Genomic DNA, 14952 nt, shown 5'->3' on the forward strand with positions numbered 1-14952 from the left:
AAAGGCAATATTATTTTATTTCAGTTAGGCTTAGTTTACAAACACTTTTGAAACTTCATGGTTTAATGGTGATAATTAAAGTCGAAAACTTAAAATTAAAGTTACGAGGGTAGATAGTGTCGAAAGAAGTCTAAAACTAAAAATTAAAGTTCCGAGGGTAGATAGTCTACCATATAAACTGTTTCACTAATATTGTAGAGTAGAGTTGCAAGCACACTCTATGTTTGGTATACTACTCCTTACCCTTGCCAAAGTGTCCCCATGCACCAAATCTGATGTGGTCATCAGGAGTGCTGCTGTCTGTAACAGCTTTAACTCCAGCATGTTGGCTTGCCCCAGGTTGTAGAGGCAGTCTACTACATGTCTAGCACCCTTTGCGTCTATGCCCTGCTGCGCTATTAGTCTTCGAATTGTGCCGAGGCAAAACTGAAAGGTATGATGAGATATGCTTTATTATTAACCAAATCTTTTTCTATACTAATATTATAAAGAGGTAAAGTTTGTAAGTTTGTAAGTTAGTAAAAATTCTTTGAAATGGGGTAATCTTCGGAACTACTGGTCCGATTTTAAAAATTCTTTCACCAGTAGAATGCTACGTTATCGGGGAGTTCTATAGGCTATATTTTATATTTCTATCATATATAACTACTGAGTTATCGCAGGTTTTTTCTTACAGGTCGGACCGAAAAACTTACTTATTCGCATGCGCTGCCTCAACCATTGCGTATAACTGAAATAAATGTATGGAGGCTTTTTGAACCTTTAAAAGTTCTACAAAAAAGTCCGCGACACCATATATCTATTTTTTATATTTTAGCAGATATAGTACCTTTAGTACTTTAATAAATTATTTAAATTTTAAATTAAGGTTTACGTCATTATTTACACAACTAAACTTAAATCCTTATCAAAATAAATTATTTAATAATCACAAGGATATTATAGAGATAAGATTTGCCCTTTACAGTATGTTAATTAGTTATATAGTTTCGGAGATAATACCAAATTTCTGAAAGTCGTAGAAATGCCGCTATATGACGCCTCGCGGTTTCAATTACGTGGTTCCCTTTCACGTGTGAATATGATGACCAAACATAGCCTATGACACTCGCAAATAATGTAGCTTTTTATTGGTAAAAGAATTTTCCAAATCAGTCCAGTACATCCTGAGATTACCCCCGACAACCCCACAAACTTTACCCCTTTATAGTATTAGCATAGAAGTCGCTTGGGAAATTATATTCTTTTGGTCATTGCACCACGCTCAAAAGGCTGGACCAATTTTGCTGAGGGTAGGGATAGGATAGGGGTAAGGAAGGGGCAGGATAGAGGTAGGGTAGGGGTAATTTAGGGAAAGTGTAGGGTAGGGTAGGGTAGGGTAGGGTACGGATAAGGTAGGGGTAGTGTAGGGTAGGGGCAAGGTAGAGGTAGGGGTAGTGTAGGGTAGGGGCAAGGTAGAGGTAGGGGAGGAGTAGGACAGTGGTAGGATAGGGTAGGGTAGTGGTAGGGTACGGGTAGGGTAGTGGTTGGGTACGGGTAGGGTAGGGTTAGGGTAGGGGTAAGGTAGGGGTAGGGAAGGGTTAGGGTTAGCGATAGGGTAGGAGTAAGGTAGGGGTAGGGTAGGATAGGGTATGGATAGGGTACGGGTAGGTTAGGGTTAGGGTAGGGGTAAGGTGGGGGAGGGTATTGTTAGCGTTAGCGGTAGGGTAGGAGTAATGTAGAGGTAGGGTAGGGTAGGGTTGGGTAGGTTTACGAGCAGGGTAAGGTAGAGGTAGAGAAGTTTACATCAATTCTTACGTGGACGAAGTCGCGGGCGTCCGCTAGTACAATATATTTTTAAAATACAAATAAAACATTCATTTTTATCTCTTTTTTTGGAAATTTTACAAGATTTATTAATTTCAATGCATTTCCTTTTTCTCTTGGTTATAACTGTTATTTCAGCAGAAATTAAATGATTTGTAGGTATTTCTTGTAGCATGTGAGTTAACTAAAGAAATTAAATCATCTTCATTCATCATCATTATTAACCCATATTCAGCTCACTGCTGATCTCTTGTCTCCTCTCAGAATGAGAGGTGTTAGGCCAATAGTCTACCACACTGGCCCAATGTGGATTTGCAGACTTCGCATACACAGAGAATGAAGTATATTCTCTGGTATGCAGGTTTCCTCACAATGCTTTTCCTTTAGCGTTTGAGACATTTCTTAAAATGCACACAACTGAAAAGTTGGAGGTCCATGCCTTGGACCAGATTCGAACCCACACCCTCCGGAATCAGAGGCAGAGGTCATATCCACAAGGCTATCACGGCTAAAATGAAATATAATTAAATGAAGAACTGTTCTTAACTCAGTTCACATGAAATACTATTTATAGCTAGAAAAATCCATGGATTTTTCAGGATTTGTGGAAAACAGAATTGAATGTAAACAGATTCACATTAAATTCTGTTTTCAAGACTCCAAACAGACTTATATAGAACATCCAATAAATAAGTCTGTCCTTTGAAGTGAGGTTTAGTGTTTTCCATGCAAATAACAAGCAGACATCTTGTAATATTACTAAAATTTTAAAATAACAATCCCTATATTCAGACTTTGTTTTGTTCTACAGAACATACCAATCATTTTAAGTACATTAACAACAAACACATAAATCTAATCATTACAACTGATTAGATTCATAATGATAAAGTAACAAAAAGTAAATTTATTGTTCAATTACCTGTATAATTTTAACATCCTTTGATTCACATCCTTGTACCAGAGGATACAATATCTGATTCACCACTCCATATAAGGAGGCCTGTGGATTATTTGCAGCTAACGTCAGTTTTTCAATTGCTTCATCGCATGCCTAGAATTGTATGACCAATTATTACTAAAATATTGTTTTTAGAGTTCTAGCTTTCACAAGAAACCTTTATAGTTTCGCCATGTCTGTTTAATTCAAGAGATTATTGCTACTGTAGTTTTTGTACTGTAGCATGGTAAAGGTGACAGTTCACTTCACTTCATTATATATATCTTCACACACACGATATTATTATGAGCATCATAAGGCAACTGTCACATAGGATAGTAAGTTGTAACTTAACATGAGTATGTACATTAAAAATGTTGACAATAAAATCTACAGAATCCTACACTATGTGTAGCCTAGCCTGACACAGACTTGACCTGTTTTCTTGTAGTAATAAATGATGATCTGGCTTAATTGTCCAATGGTTAGGCAAAATCCTGAGTCCTGGTGTGGGCTTTAAAATACTAAACTTTTATTTCTTTGAAGAACTTTACAGTTAACATTCTCTACCCTGACTTAGAGCATTGGAAATCACATCAAGCTGTAAGTCCCATCCAGGTCATATACAGGCTAGTGGATATGACCTGTGTCTTCGATTTGGTGTCTGTGTGTCTGTGGTGTACAGGTAAAATAGTCTAATAACGATAATGATGATGAGTCAATAGAACAAGCAAATGATGAAAAATGAAATATTACTCAATCTTTTGACATTCACTCTAATATCAAAGCAATAATTGTGTATATGATTCATGTTTCCCTGTTACAAGAGAGAGTCCAGTAATGATGATACAGGATGATGGTGATAACAATAAACATAAAATCATTTTCTTTTTACTTTTCATTTTTAACATCAACACTGATCTTGTTTATTGTTTTACATGACAATGTCTTATTGTTATTAGACACAAACTAATTTTGTTATTATGATTTTATACGTATTTTTTGGAACATACACATTTTCGCGGGGCGGTAAGTGGTTCAACATTAAAAATTCAATAAGAAAATATACGTTTGCAATGGGTACTTTAAAGATGTTTGTACGTATTAGTCACATAAATATGTAGCTATATTTGGTAATCAGTTAATTAAAAATTAATACCTCTCTAATCTGAGGATATTTCTTTTTGGTTTCCAAGCTTAACGTCTTAAAATCATTTTGTAGAACATCCATAAATTTCTTCGTGGAATCGTCGCCGGTAACAGCGGTTACGAAAGCCATGTTTGGATATAATATATTCTAATTAGTTTTCCACTTCATATTTCGTGAAAATTAAACAAATTAAAATGTGCCATGTACACAACACAATCGAATCGACATCACTGTTTTCGTTCAAAAATGTTTGTAAATGACACTTGTAAGCTGTTTGTATTAATATTTTATTTATTTCAATTAAAGGTAATTTTGATAGAGTTAATTACACATATATTTTATTATTTATTTTGTGTTATCATTTTGTAATTTGAACAATTATATAATTCACAGTGATTTATTTTGCACGATCCTTTCCTTTTTCTAAACTGTGTTTACGTTCCATTTTGAACAATTTTGGTTTATAACAATTTATATTTTAAAATGCCATAGATGACAATTGGTTTCGAATTAATATTAGTATTTTGACAATTTTTCAATAAAACAGTAGGTATATCTTTAAGTTGTATAGACTACATTACACATATATATTTTTTCTTTCCCTAAATATTGCGTAAAACGTATTATGTAAAAATGTACTTGTGCTGCCGTACTTTATTAGTTGTCAAACTTGTAGGATTAATTTGAAAATTGGCACTTATTTATAAAATCTTTTAAAATATGTTTAAATTAAATCATTACTAGTTACTAGGTTTAAATAAATCCTGAAATATACAGATTTTTTTTTTATATTAAGATGATTAAGCTTTGTTCGCTGCTTTATTCAAATACTTTAGAACACTTTAGAACACGTATAAAAATATATATAAGGAATGTCTTACGCTTTATCTACATTTACCATTTACCAAGCTGATTTACTTTGCCCATAAAAATCTGTACGAATTCAAGTTGGGCACACAATTTGATTGAATAATTTCTTGTTTACTTGGAACCAAAGAATATATTACTCCAAGTGAACCTTGAAATAGGAATTTAATCGATTAACTTTTTAAGAAGTAATCTTTAATAAGAAAATAATATTACATAGAATTTTATAACTATTTAAATAAATTATAAAAAAGTGAAAGTTCTAAAAAAGTTTTCACAGCGACTGACTGATCGATGACCCAATTTTTGCTGCGCTGCACCACATTTTTATTTTTTTATTGTACTGGCAACATTATCTCACTGATTGTGCAGAAGAAAAAACAATGGTGTGATTCCAGATTTTTATTTGTAAGTAATAAAAGAATCGAATACAATCTAGTTACTGTAAAGTTTACGAGTTTATAAAATGGTGTGTGCGTCAGATGATGCGGATTCCAAGGTACAAACCATACGCCATCACCACAAAAATGCATACTTTGTGCGCTTGACGGACTGTCAGTGCAATTTTTACTCTATTTATTCGTCTCGATTCAGCTATGCGCCATTCTTATTATATTATAAGGCGGTGCATGCGAGCCCTGGGGCCTGCGTGAGTGAAATACTGAGTAAAGTGAGTGAAACTTATAGAAAAACCTAATGACGGAGGCGATGGTGGAGCAGTGTTGGACGTCGTGTTTTTTCGGTTTGCATATCTTATTTGCCGGTACCTTGTTCAAGTTAATTATGTGTCGTACGCACTGTTTTGGTGTTACGAACGCGACGAAAGTAGATTGCTGACCTCTCGAGCGGTCGCGGCTCTGGAGACGGGTGTGCGAAGTGCAGAACTGTACTGTCCTTTCATTTGATATAGCAACATGTGTGTTGGGTATTATTTGCCAATAATCGCCATCTGATTCAGTGTACACAAAGTTACAAACTTATACAGTACTAAAACAAGGATTCCCTCCATGAATCAGTCGTTTTCATTGTTAAAATGTCATTCACATATCACAAACATTTACATCATTATTTGAAAAATATTTATGCAAGTTCCATAGAAGTAACATAATATTCATTCATACAATAACATAATCAACTTTGATTACTATCATTGATATGGCTATTTAGATACAAAGTAGGAACTTGATTATATCTTTTAAATTATTTGTTTATGTGACAGTCTAAACTTTATAGAGCGGCCAAGTTATGTAATGCTTTTTTTAACTTTCAACCTGTTGGAAAGTATATGATTAAAAATATATAATAGAGTATTTCAAGTACGGTTGCTCTAAGGGCTCCATCTTCGCTTAGAGTCAAAGCGATGGTTCAAAATTCAAATTGGATGTTTGATAAGTTTTGTTATTGATACCACAGCTTCTGTAGACGTACTATGGACTTACATGATGTCATGGCACAAATAAAAATATAGACCAGCATGGCTGACAGCGTTTTGGCTCGCATTCTCAATAAATTAATTTAAAAATTGAAATTTTTATGTATATTAATCTCAAGAAATATGATAATTTTTTTTCTATCTAGTAGAATGATAGTGAACAATTTAAGACCCTTTTAAAAAGTGTCAAATAGCAGTAATTATTTGCACACCATCTTTGACTGCATTATCACTTAACACCAGGTGATCACGCTTGAGTACTAATTAATAATTGAGTATAACAACAATTTAAGTCTTTACTCTATAGTAAATCAGTTTAAAATTTTCCAGCACTTCCTCGTATTTTTTTTTTACGCATCAATCCTTGCACATCTTTGATGGATTGGCCTTATCCACGCTCACATAGTTTAGTGTTAAACATTTGCTTTTACAATCTATAATTACAACATATCCATGATTCATATATTTTGCAGAGTTATAACACACAGCTGCCGCAAGTCTTATCACCTAATTGATCTGCATAACATCTAGATATAGACCAAAATAAACCTAATAATCATATGTAGCAAACAGTGCAGGGATGGCAAACTTTTGGTGCATGAATTGTTGTATTTCAAGACTTAATTTCAGAGACCAATTATTGTAGCATTATTAGGAATATACCTTTTTTGTTATTACAAGATTAAACAATGACCAATTTAACCCAGAAGCTTGACTAGCTGAATTTGTGACACACACACAGTGTTGAAAAATTGCATTGTAGTGAGAAAACAAATAATGGCATAGAGTTGAAATGCTACAAATCTTGTTTTCAAAGATTTTATTTGGGTGGATTTCTAATGAAATCCACCCAAATAAAATCATCCATCCATTTTAATAAATGATTTAAATTATCAGTGTCTGCACTGCATCGTCCATAGTGCATATTTCACATTTTGTAAATTTTGTATTAAGCGAGTGAATGCCTCAGACATAGTCTATGTTGAAACCCTGAACCATGCCATTAAAAGACAGGGATAGGAAGGAAGCAATTTCATTTTATGATATGTAAAGATTTGTATGCTCTACTAGAAAAAATTCCATTTATGGTTGAGCTACTAATGACTGATGAAAAATTCAACAAGAATTAATATGTATTGAGTCTTATTTTGCTCGAGTGTGACAATTTAAATAAAAATTGCCCTTATGCTGGTGATTATTTACAAAATGTTTAAAAAATATTATCAAACTGGTGTGAAAAGGTTGTCCGTCCCTGGCACAGTGTGTATATGTATATAAACAGAGTTGACACTGATTTGATTGATTATTGTGTTATGGTGAGTGGTTTTGATTGAAATGATTATGTTCCTAGAGACTACAACATTTATAATCTATTTTTGAACTGGGTTCATTACAGAAATGCTTTGTCTATGGTCTGTAATATGTAATAATATTTTTTCAAGTAAAACCAACTCCAAATTAAGAGTAAATCTACTTGTGCCTAATTTTCAAAATAACTTTAATTTTCAAGTTATCTGACTGTGTGTATGTAGACTGCAATCTCATCAATAAGTGATGATGCACTGGTGGGCTAATTTGGAAGAGGTGCAAGTTGATCCAAGTTTTTATCTATGGTCTATCATTAGGTCAACATGGTGGACTATAAACTATCCCCTCTCATGTTAGAGGAGAATCGTGCTCAACAGTGAGCCGAACATGGTGAATGAGGTCTACCATCACTGACCAGAGTTAGGAATCTAACCCACAACCTCTTGAAATTATGAAAACTATTATTTTTAAATAACAAAAATATGTTTAAAAAAATAAATAGTAGTTGAATGACTTCTTTATTGTAGTTGCTTAAAAAATACAAAGTATTTGTCATACCAGAAATGTCTGTTGAAATTCTGCATTTCCCTAAACTAGACTGTGACCACAAAGTTTTGTGGTTACTAATTTTCTTGTTTCTTCCTTGATGTTTTACATTGTTTTTTATTATTAGAAATGCTATTAAAATTTATTATTAAAAAAGTTTAACTCGTTATTATCAGCCTATTTACAACAGCTACAGCAAAACTGATTCAAGAAAGAAAAGTTTGAAAAATCCAAAATAAAATATAACTTGATCACCCTAGAGATTTTTGGAGAACTATTCAAATTAGTTTTAGATAATTAGGTGGTGTATCCATTCCATTTGCGTATCATCCATTAATTACGAGACATCCTGTATAATTGCCGGGCCCTTTCAGTCTCTACATTCAGTAGCTGACTCTACGACTACCATAAAATGGAACATCAATTTGTTTTTTAAATATTTCATTATATATTTTTTTGTTTCAGATAACATCAAGAAACTGAACAAATCCTGCAATAACTTTCCAAAATTATCCACAAGACTGTTTATACTTATTTTAGATTAAATATTTTTTTTTTTGGTTCGAACTTAGGGTACAAGCGATTTTGTAATCAACTAAAAAAAACACTACAAGAAAAGGATGCCAACATTGCGAGAGAGAATAAAAAGACGGAACTAGTTATTTATTTATTTTAAATAATTTAATACAATAAATAGTTTTTAGTTATTTTTTAATCATAATAAAAAAATATATATTATTCAAATATAGTTAAAAAAATATAATGGAATTCAAAATATTAGAAACGTTGAGATTGTGACATCACATTTTTGTTTTTTTTTTTTTCGAGATTATTATCATCACAATGTATGACGGGTGTGATAGTTTCTGATATATAGTCTTGATGGGGCAATATGGACAACATGGCGTCCAACGTGTCTCTACGTAGCAAGAGGAAAGACAACCTCATCACCAGGAAGCAGGATAAGAGTCCAGAGAAGACTATAAGGTAACTACTTCACTAGAGAGAGACAAATATCTTAGAATTCAGTTACTTAGGACTAGACTTAGGGTCCATCGCGTGGTAGAGAGAAGAACTCCGTGCAGAGTCCTGAACTTGTGACTAGTGTGACTAAAGGATGTATGTAATAATATAGTCTTAGATCCGTATTAGTATCGATTTTCACCCATTTGTTTAATGGATGAAAAGTGTGATATATTAAAATTAGGATTGTTAATAAATATGATTTGAGTAGGTTGAATAAAAATCTCCTGGTCAAACTTATTAACCATTATTAACCTACCATCAATATAGTTTGGCCAGTCGTATTAGCCAACCTACTCGCAACATATTTTTTAACGTACTTAATGTGACCTTCACCCATCAATGGATGAAAAGTGTATTATCACTTTTCATCTATTGATGGGTGAAGGGCGTTTCTAATTCGAACCTTCCATTAATACTTAATAATATAGCCTTTACTATACAGGGTGATTCGGACTTTAGTGCGGACATTTTTTTTCGTGGTTCTGTATCATTAATAGAACATAAATCTACAAACAGTTCGATACATTTTATGTAATTTTTTTTTTCAATTTATGTCTCAGAAATAACAAAATAATGGACACATTCCCAAACAAACTGCGCAACTGCTGGCGGCACTTTGTAAGACGCCGACAAAGAAATACCGGCAGTAGTCATATCGCTTCGGCTTCGGCTGACGGGGGTGGCAGGGGTGAGGGATCGAAAAATCCCTGAGGACGCCTGCCGAATTGCCGATGGGCGACCAGTGACAGACAATCTGCCGTCGCTTGCGCATTTAAGTCGAATCATCCTTTAAAGCAAAAGTTTGCGTAATAATAATCATCATTTGTATTTCATTATTCCAATCGAAAGTTTATAATTTTTATTATTACTACGCATTATTGATGGTCCTAAGCCCAATAAAGTATGAAGGGAAAATCGATACTCAACTCAAAAGTGACGACCTTTAATTATTATAAAAAATAATAGGTACAAAAATAAACGTAGAAAGGTCAACGGCCCTCGGCGCGGGCGCTCGCTAACCTAGTACCTACCAGCTGATTTTGTAGTTGCCTATTACTGTGCTATTACTTAGTACAGCGATAGGGTGACCCTCAAATTCTGTTTAAATGTTTAAACTTTAGCTAACGATAACTTTGTTATTGTTGAGTTAAAAAAAAAAAGAAAAAATACGTGTTCCTTAAATTTTGTTTATGTACAAAATATAAAAATATCCGTACTTGAAAAAATTTCTTCCTGTATAATATTTTCAAAAAAATCTATAGAGTGCTATAGGGCCTATAACACTCTGAGATAGTGTAGCTTTCCAATAGAGAAAGAATTTTTCAAATCGGTTTGGTAGTTTCGGAGCCTATTCAATGCAAACAAACAATCGAATCAAATAATATTAATCAATCAAATCAAATCAAATCTAATCAAATCAAATAATAATAGTACGCTGTTTTTCGTTCACCGTTTGAGACATATTTAATATCTTAAAATACACATAACTGAAAAGTTGAGATGCCAGTCCGATTTTGAAGCTACGTCCTCCGAATCGAAGGCAGAGGTGATATTCACTGGGCTATCACGTCTCTCCCACTTTTAAATACTAGTGAGTAATGGTTAGTTTTATGTAGGGGCACAAGAGGCGCATACAGAGGCATCCCTTCTACGTCGAAGCGCGATGAGGATACGGATGGCTCCACGGAGCGGCTGGACCGGCCCAAGAAGTTCCTGGCACAGAACAAGAGCACATATGGATTGGGCAAGCGGCCGGATTTCTCGCTGAAGAACCGCAATGTGCACCTCGCCTCCTCGCGGTATGGACAGGTGAGTTCATTGGACAATGTCTATAGTCTATAGTGTATACCATAGGTTCTCAACATTGGCGATAAACGGCCCAAGTTCCTGGTTCAGAACAAGAGTGCAGGCTGGGCAAGCGACCGGACGTCGCTGCACCAATCGAACCCAAACATATCTCTGAAAATCAAAATTGGGCTAGTAGTTTTGGTTTATATAAACAAATTTTCACGGCAGCGCCTCCTGGCGAGTTGTCACTGTAACACCTATCTAAGAACATGCACCAATTAAACCTGAATCTATCACTAATAACCGCATCAAGATCGGACTAGTAGTTTTGGAGATAAGTGGCGACATTGGACAAGGACAAGTACAATTCTACATACCTACTACGCAAAAATGTTGAAGCACGAGGGGGAAATAGAAATAGATCTCAAAGGGTCAAAATAAGTCTCATCTCTCATCATGTCAAGGTGTTTGTGGACGAAATCTTCCGAAACGGTTCGACCGGTTATAGTATTTTTTTTTGTATATTTAGTAGGTAAGGCTAATATGTCGTAAGGTATTTATTACCTTTCTGCGTCTAACCCCCAATTTTTGGCGATTTTAGTGTTTTTGTACAAATTGCTTTTTTTTATAAAATTAATTATTTTGTCTGAGTAATTAGCAACAAAATACTATATCTCTTGAGGCAACATTTCACACGGGACTCATAAAATCGGCATTCCTATTGGAAACCTCATTAATACGTGAGCTTAGGAAACCAAGAAAGAGCGGATGCAGTTGATGTTATTTAACGTTAGTTAATAGATCTAATACGATTAATTTCTATTAGGTTCATATAAATAGAAGTACGTTCACATAGCACCGTTTTTAGGGTTCCGTAGTCCACAAGGTACCAACCCTCTGGGTTACTTAAGTCTCGGGCTCTGCTCGAAGATTTCCTCTACGCCATAAGATGAACCCGGCACCCGCACGGTGAATCCATGTAATGCTAAGAAAAACTAGCTCATTTCGGTGTCATTACGTGGCCTAAGAATAACAGTATATCATTTAATTCTAAGCCAAAGAAAAATGAAACCATATTGCCATTCATTTTATTGTATGTATGTATAATTGTATATCTAAATGTATTTTTCAATTTCTTCATCTTATGTGAGTTTTCACTCACAAAAAACCATTTTATTTAGACGTACCGCCAATTGATTTAGCATTCCGGTACGATGTCGTGTAGAAACTGAAAGGGGTGTGGATTTTCATCCTCCTCACAAACAAGTTATCCCGCTTCCATTCTAGATTGCATCATCACTATCAGCTGAGATTGTGGTCAAGGGCTAACTTGTAAAGAAAAAAAAAAATTGAATATCTTCGGTTTTAGACAAGGCATATTTACAAGTTTGCCTTCACTTCTGTGTCATTCCAATATATTCAAACTTTTCCTGCTGCCCCCCTGAAAATCTCTAATGTCCACTTGAGGGCATTGTCACTCACTTTGAGAACTTTTGCCCTATCTTTTTAAAATTTTCGATTTTTCCATAATTAAAAAAAAAGTCTTTCGTATCGTATCATCAACTGAATATTAAATGCGAATCTGAATACATCGTTGGAACTTATTACACCGTATAGTGGTACTATTGTAAACACAATATTGATTATTGACTGTTGACTCTACAATGTAAACTGCACGTTAAAATCTCGTAAAGGAATCGAACTGGCTGACCAAACAACATTGCGCGTCGCGTCAGACAATAAACAAACGATCCAAAACATATTTATTCAGTACACAATTGTGCCGTTTAGTATCTAATGAGTAGGGTGACAATCATATCTATTTTTCTAGGACAAGTCCGTCGCCTGTGCAAGTGACCCTCGGTTTCACAGTTCGCCATAATAGAATTGTTATTTTTTTTGGAGTTTACTCCTAAGAATCGATTTTTCATATATAGCCCCCGGTATGAAAAAAATATGGGCAGTAAAATTAGATGAACGAATGACAGCGTTACGTTTTTTTGCGCAACATATTCTCTCACCGTGCACTTCGCTTGCGCACCTTTCACTTTACAAGCGTAAGTATTGAGACGTACATAGTGTATGCTGCGGGGCAACATACACTTATTTAGACAGTCGATCTGAAAGCGTAAATTCCATTCGTGCGTCGGAGCTGACACACACTTTTTTAACCTTTGCATCCATCTAAAAACCCATCAAAAGTTCAGTAAAGTATCAGATGTTTTTGAGAATATCGCCGAGTTTTAAAACTTTCCAATTCGTCTCCATCGCTCTTTCTATACTATAGTATCGTTTTAGATAGAGACGAATTCGATACTCACACTGTCGAGTTGATTAAACATCTATACAGAATTGCTTGCAGCTTGCTTTACTATAGCTTGGCAAATTCGTTCGTAACACTCCCGATGGTCTGCGCGGGCAGGGGGGTAGCGATGCCCCGAGCGTACGACTTTACATCCGCGCAGTCCTTCCCCCCCGTCGCCCGCATATCATGGAGGTGTCATCAACGAACTTGCCAAGCTATAGCTTCGGCTGTGCATATCAATGACTTTAGTCAGTCAAATTGACATCAGTCAGTCAGTCGGTTATCCTTTTAACTACTTAGATCATGGTAACCCTAATAATTACGTGAGCAAGTTTTATATTGAACGCAATAAAAGATTTCCAGTGGTAGTTTCCAATTTGACTGCGATAAATTTTAATTAGATGTATTTTTAACACCCGCCAACTATAACTGTTACTCACGACTATGCCTGTAACTTTCTTGATGAGTACTGTTTACCAACAAACAAATTAAAAATGAGGGTATAAATCACTTGTCACACCTAATAATAATTATGATTAACTTGTTTTTAAATTAATGAAAATAAATTTAATTAATATGCTTAGAAAAATTACATATTGTTAATATATATTTTATATGTATAACACTTTATAAAGCAACCATACATAATTTAAAAAGTTATGAAATGACATGCGTTTTCTACCTTCATTTTCTTCTCCAAATGTATTGATATGCGCAAATCTCGAGAATGGCTAAATTCTTTTTTTCTATTTTCGTTAAATTACAAATAAGGTTCTTATGGAGAGAGGGAGAAACGTAAAAATGGCGCGGAAAATAGTAAAAATCACATTTTTTAAATATTTTTTTCATTCAAATCGCATATTTGACTGAACGAAGTCTGGTAGTTAATTTACACTTCTACTATGATATTATAAAGAAGAAAGGTTTTGTATGTTTGTAGTGAATGACCTCTGAAAGTTCTAGACTGACTTTAAATGTTCTTTCACTGATGGAAAGCTACTTTATCAGAGAATAACAAAAGCTGTATTCTATTACTGTATTCCCATGGTAACGGAAACTATCTATACTAATATTATAAAGCTGAAGAGTTTGTTTGTTTGAACGCGCTAATCTCAGGAACTACTGGTCCGATTTGAAAAATTCTTTCTGTGTTAGATTAGCCCATTTATCGAGGAAGGCTATAGGGTATATATTATCCCCGTATTCCTAAGGGATGACAAATAAACCCTGTAAATACTACTCACATTATTACTAGTAGGTATAGTAGGTCCGCAATCTTGACCAACTAGGTTTCATTAGCCGCAAATCGTCTGGGGATTGAATCTAATTCAATTTCATTTGTGTAACAACAATGCGCCTCTAGAGTCGTGACGTCACACAGTGCGCGGCACCACAGGCCTTACCCGCCACAATCGACTAGCTGTCGCCCTCGGCTTCGTTCGTGAATCAGGTCATGTAACTTCGATACTAGAGGCCGACTCATCATCATCATTAACAATTTATTGGGCTCACTGTTGAACACAAGTCTCCTCTTGGAATGAGAGGGGCACTGCATCCTGATATACTCGCGTCATATTAAAGGGGACGGATAATAGGGATGATGACAGTTTTTTAAATTGTATATAAATTAAGAGTATGCTAATAGTAAAGCAATTTTGTAAAAGTAAAAGGGTATCTGCGATCATTACTTTCGGAGTACATCTACTTACTTTCCGTTGGCCTAGAAATATGGTATTTGGCAATACCGTCCTATTTTACTAGTAGCTATAGTGGCTTGCACAGTT

At 34.7% G+C, this 14952-nt stretch overlaps 2 protein-coding genes across 4 annotated transcripts in view; one reads left to right on the forward strand and one right to left on the reverse strand.

Moving 5' to 3' along the window:
- The window catches only part of LOC112056363 (protein MON2 homolog), a 57490-nt gene extending 53341 nt beyond the window's left edge, over window positions 1-4149 (reverse strand). The window contains exons 1-3 of the mRNA XM_052889275.1: window positions 3906-4149; window positions 2729-2860; window positions 244-426 (exon numbers count right to left, since the gene is read on the reverse strand). Of these exons, the coding sequence (XP_052745235.1) occupies window positions 244-426; window positions 2729-2860; window positions 3906-4025 (435 nt within the window). The 5' untranslated portion in view covers window positions 4026-4149. The remainder of the gene's footprint in view (window positions 1-243; window positions 427-2728; window positions 2861-3905) is intronic.
- An 867-nt stretch (window positions 4150-5016) lies between these two features.
- Window positions 5017-14952, forward strand: part of LOC112056296 (uncharacterized) — a 70923-nt gene continuing 60987 nt past the window's right edge. For 2 of the 3 annotated variants that reach the window (XM_052889397.1, XM_052889399.1), the window contains exons 1-3: window positions 5017-5171; window positions 8515-9036; window positions 10692-10884. In XM_052889397.1, the coding sequence (XP_052745357.1) occupies window positions 8942-9036; window positions 10692-10884 (288 nt within the window). In that variant the 5' untranslated portion in view covers window positions 5017-5171; window positions 8515-8941. Of the gene's footprint in view, window positions 5263-8514; window positions 9037-10691; window positions 10885-14952 lie in introns of all 3 variants that reach the window. The other variant, XM_052889398.1, reaches the window with a different exon arrangement.

This window comes from Bicyclus anynana, chromosome 25 (genome assembly GCF_947172395.1).
Source record: "Bicyclus anynana chromosome 25, ilBicAnyn1.1, whole genome shotgun sequence".
Lineage (NCBI taxonomy): Eukaryota > Metazoa > Arthropoda > Insecta > Lepidoptera > Nymphalidae > Bicyclus > Bicyclus anynana.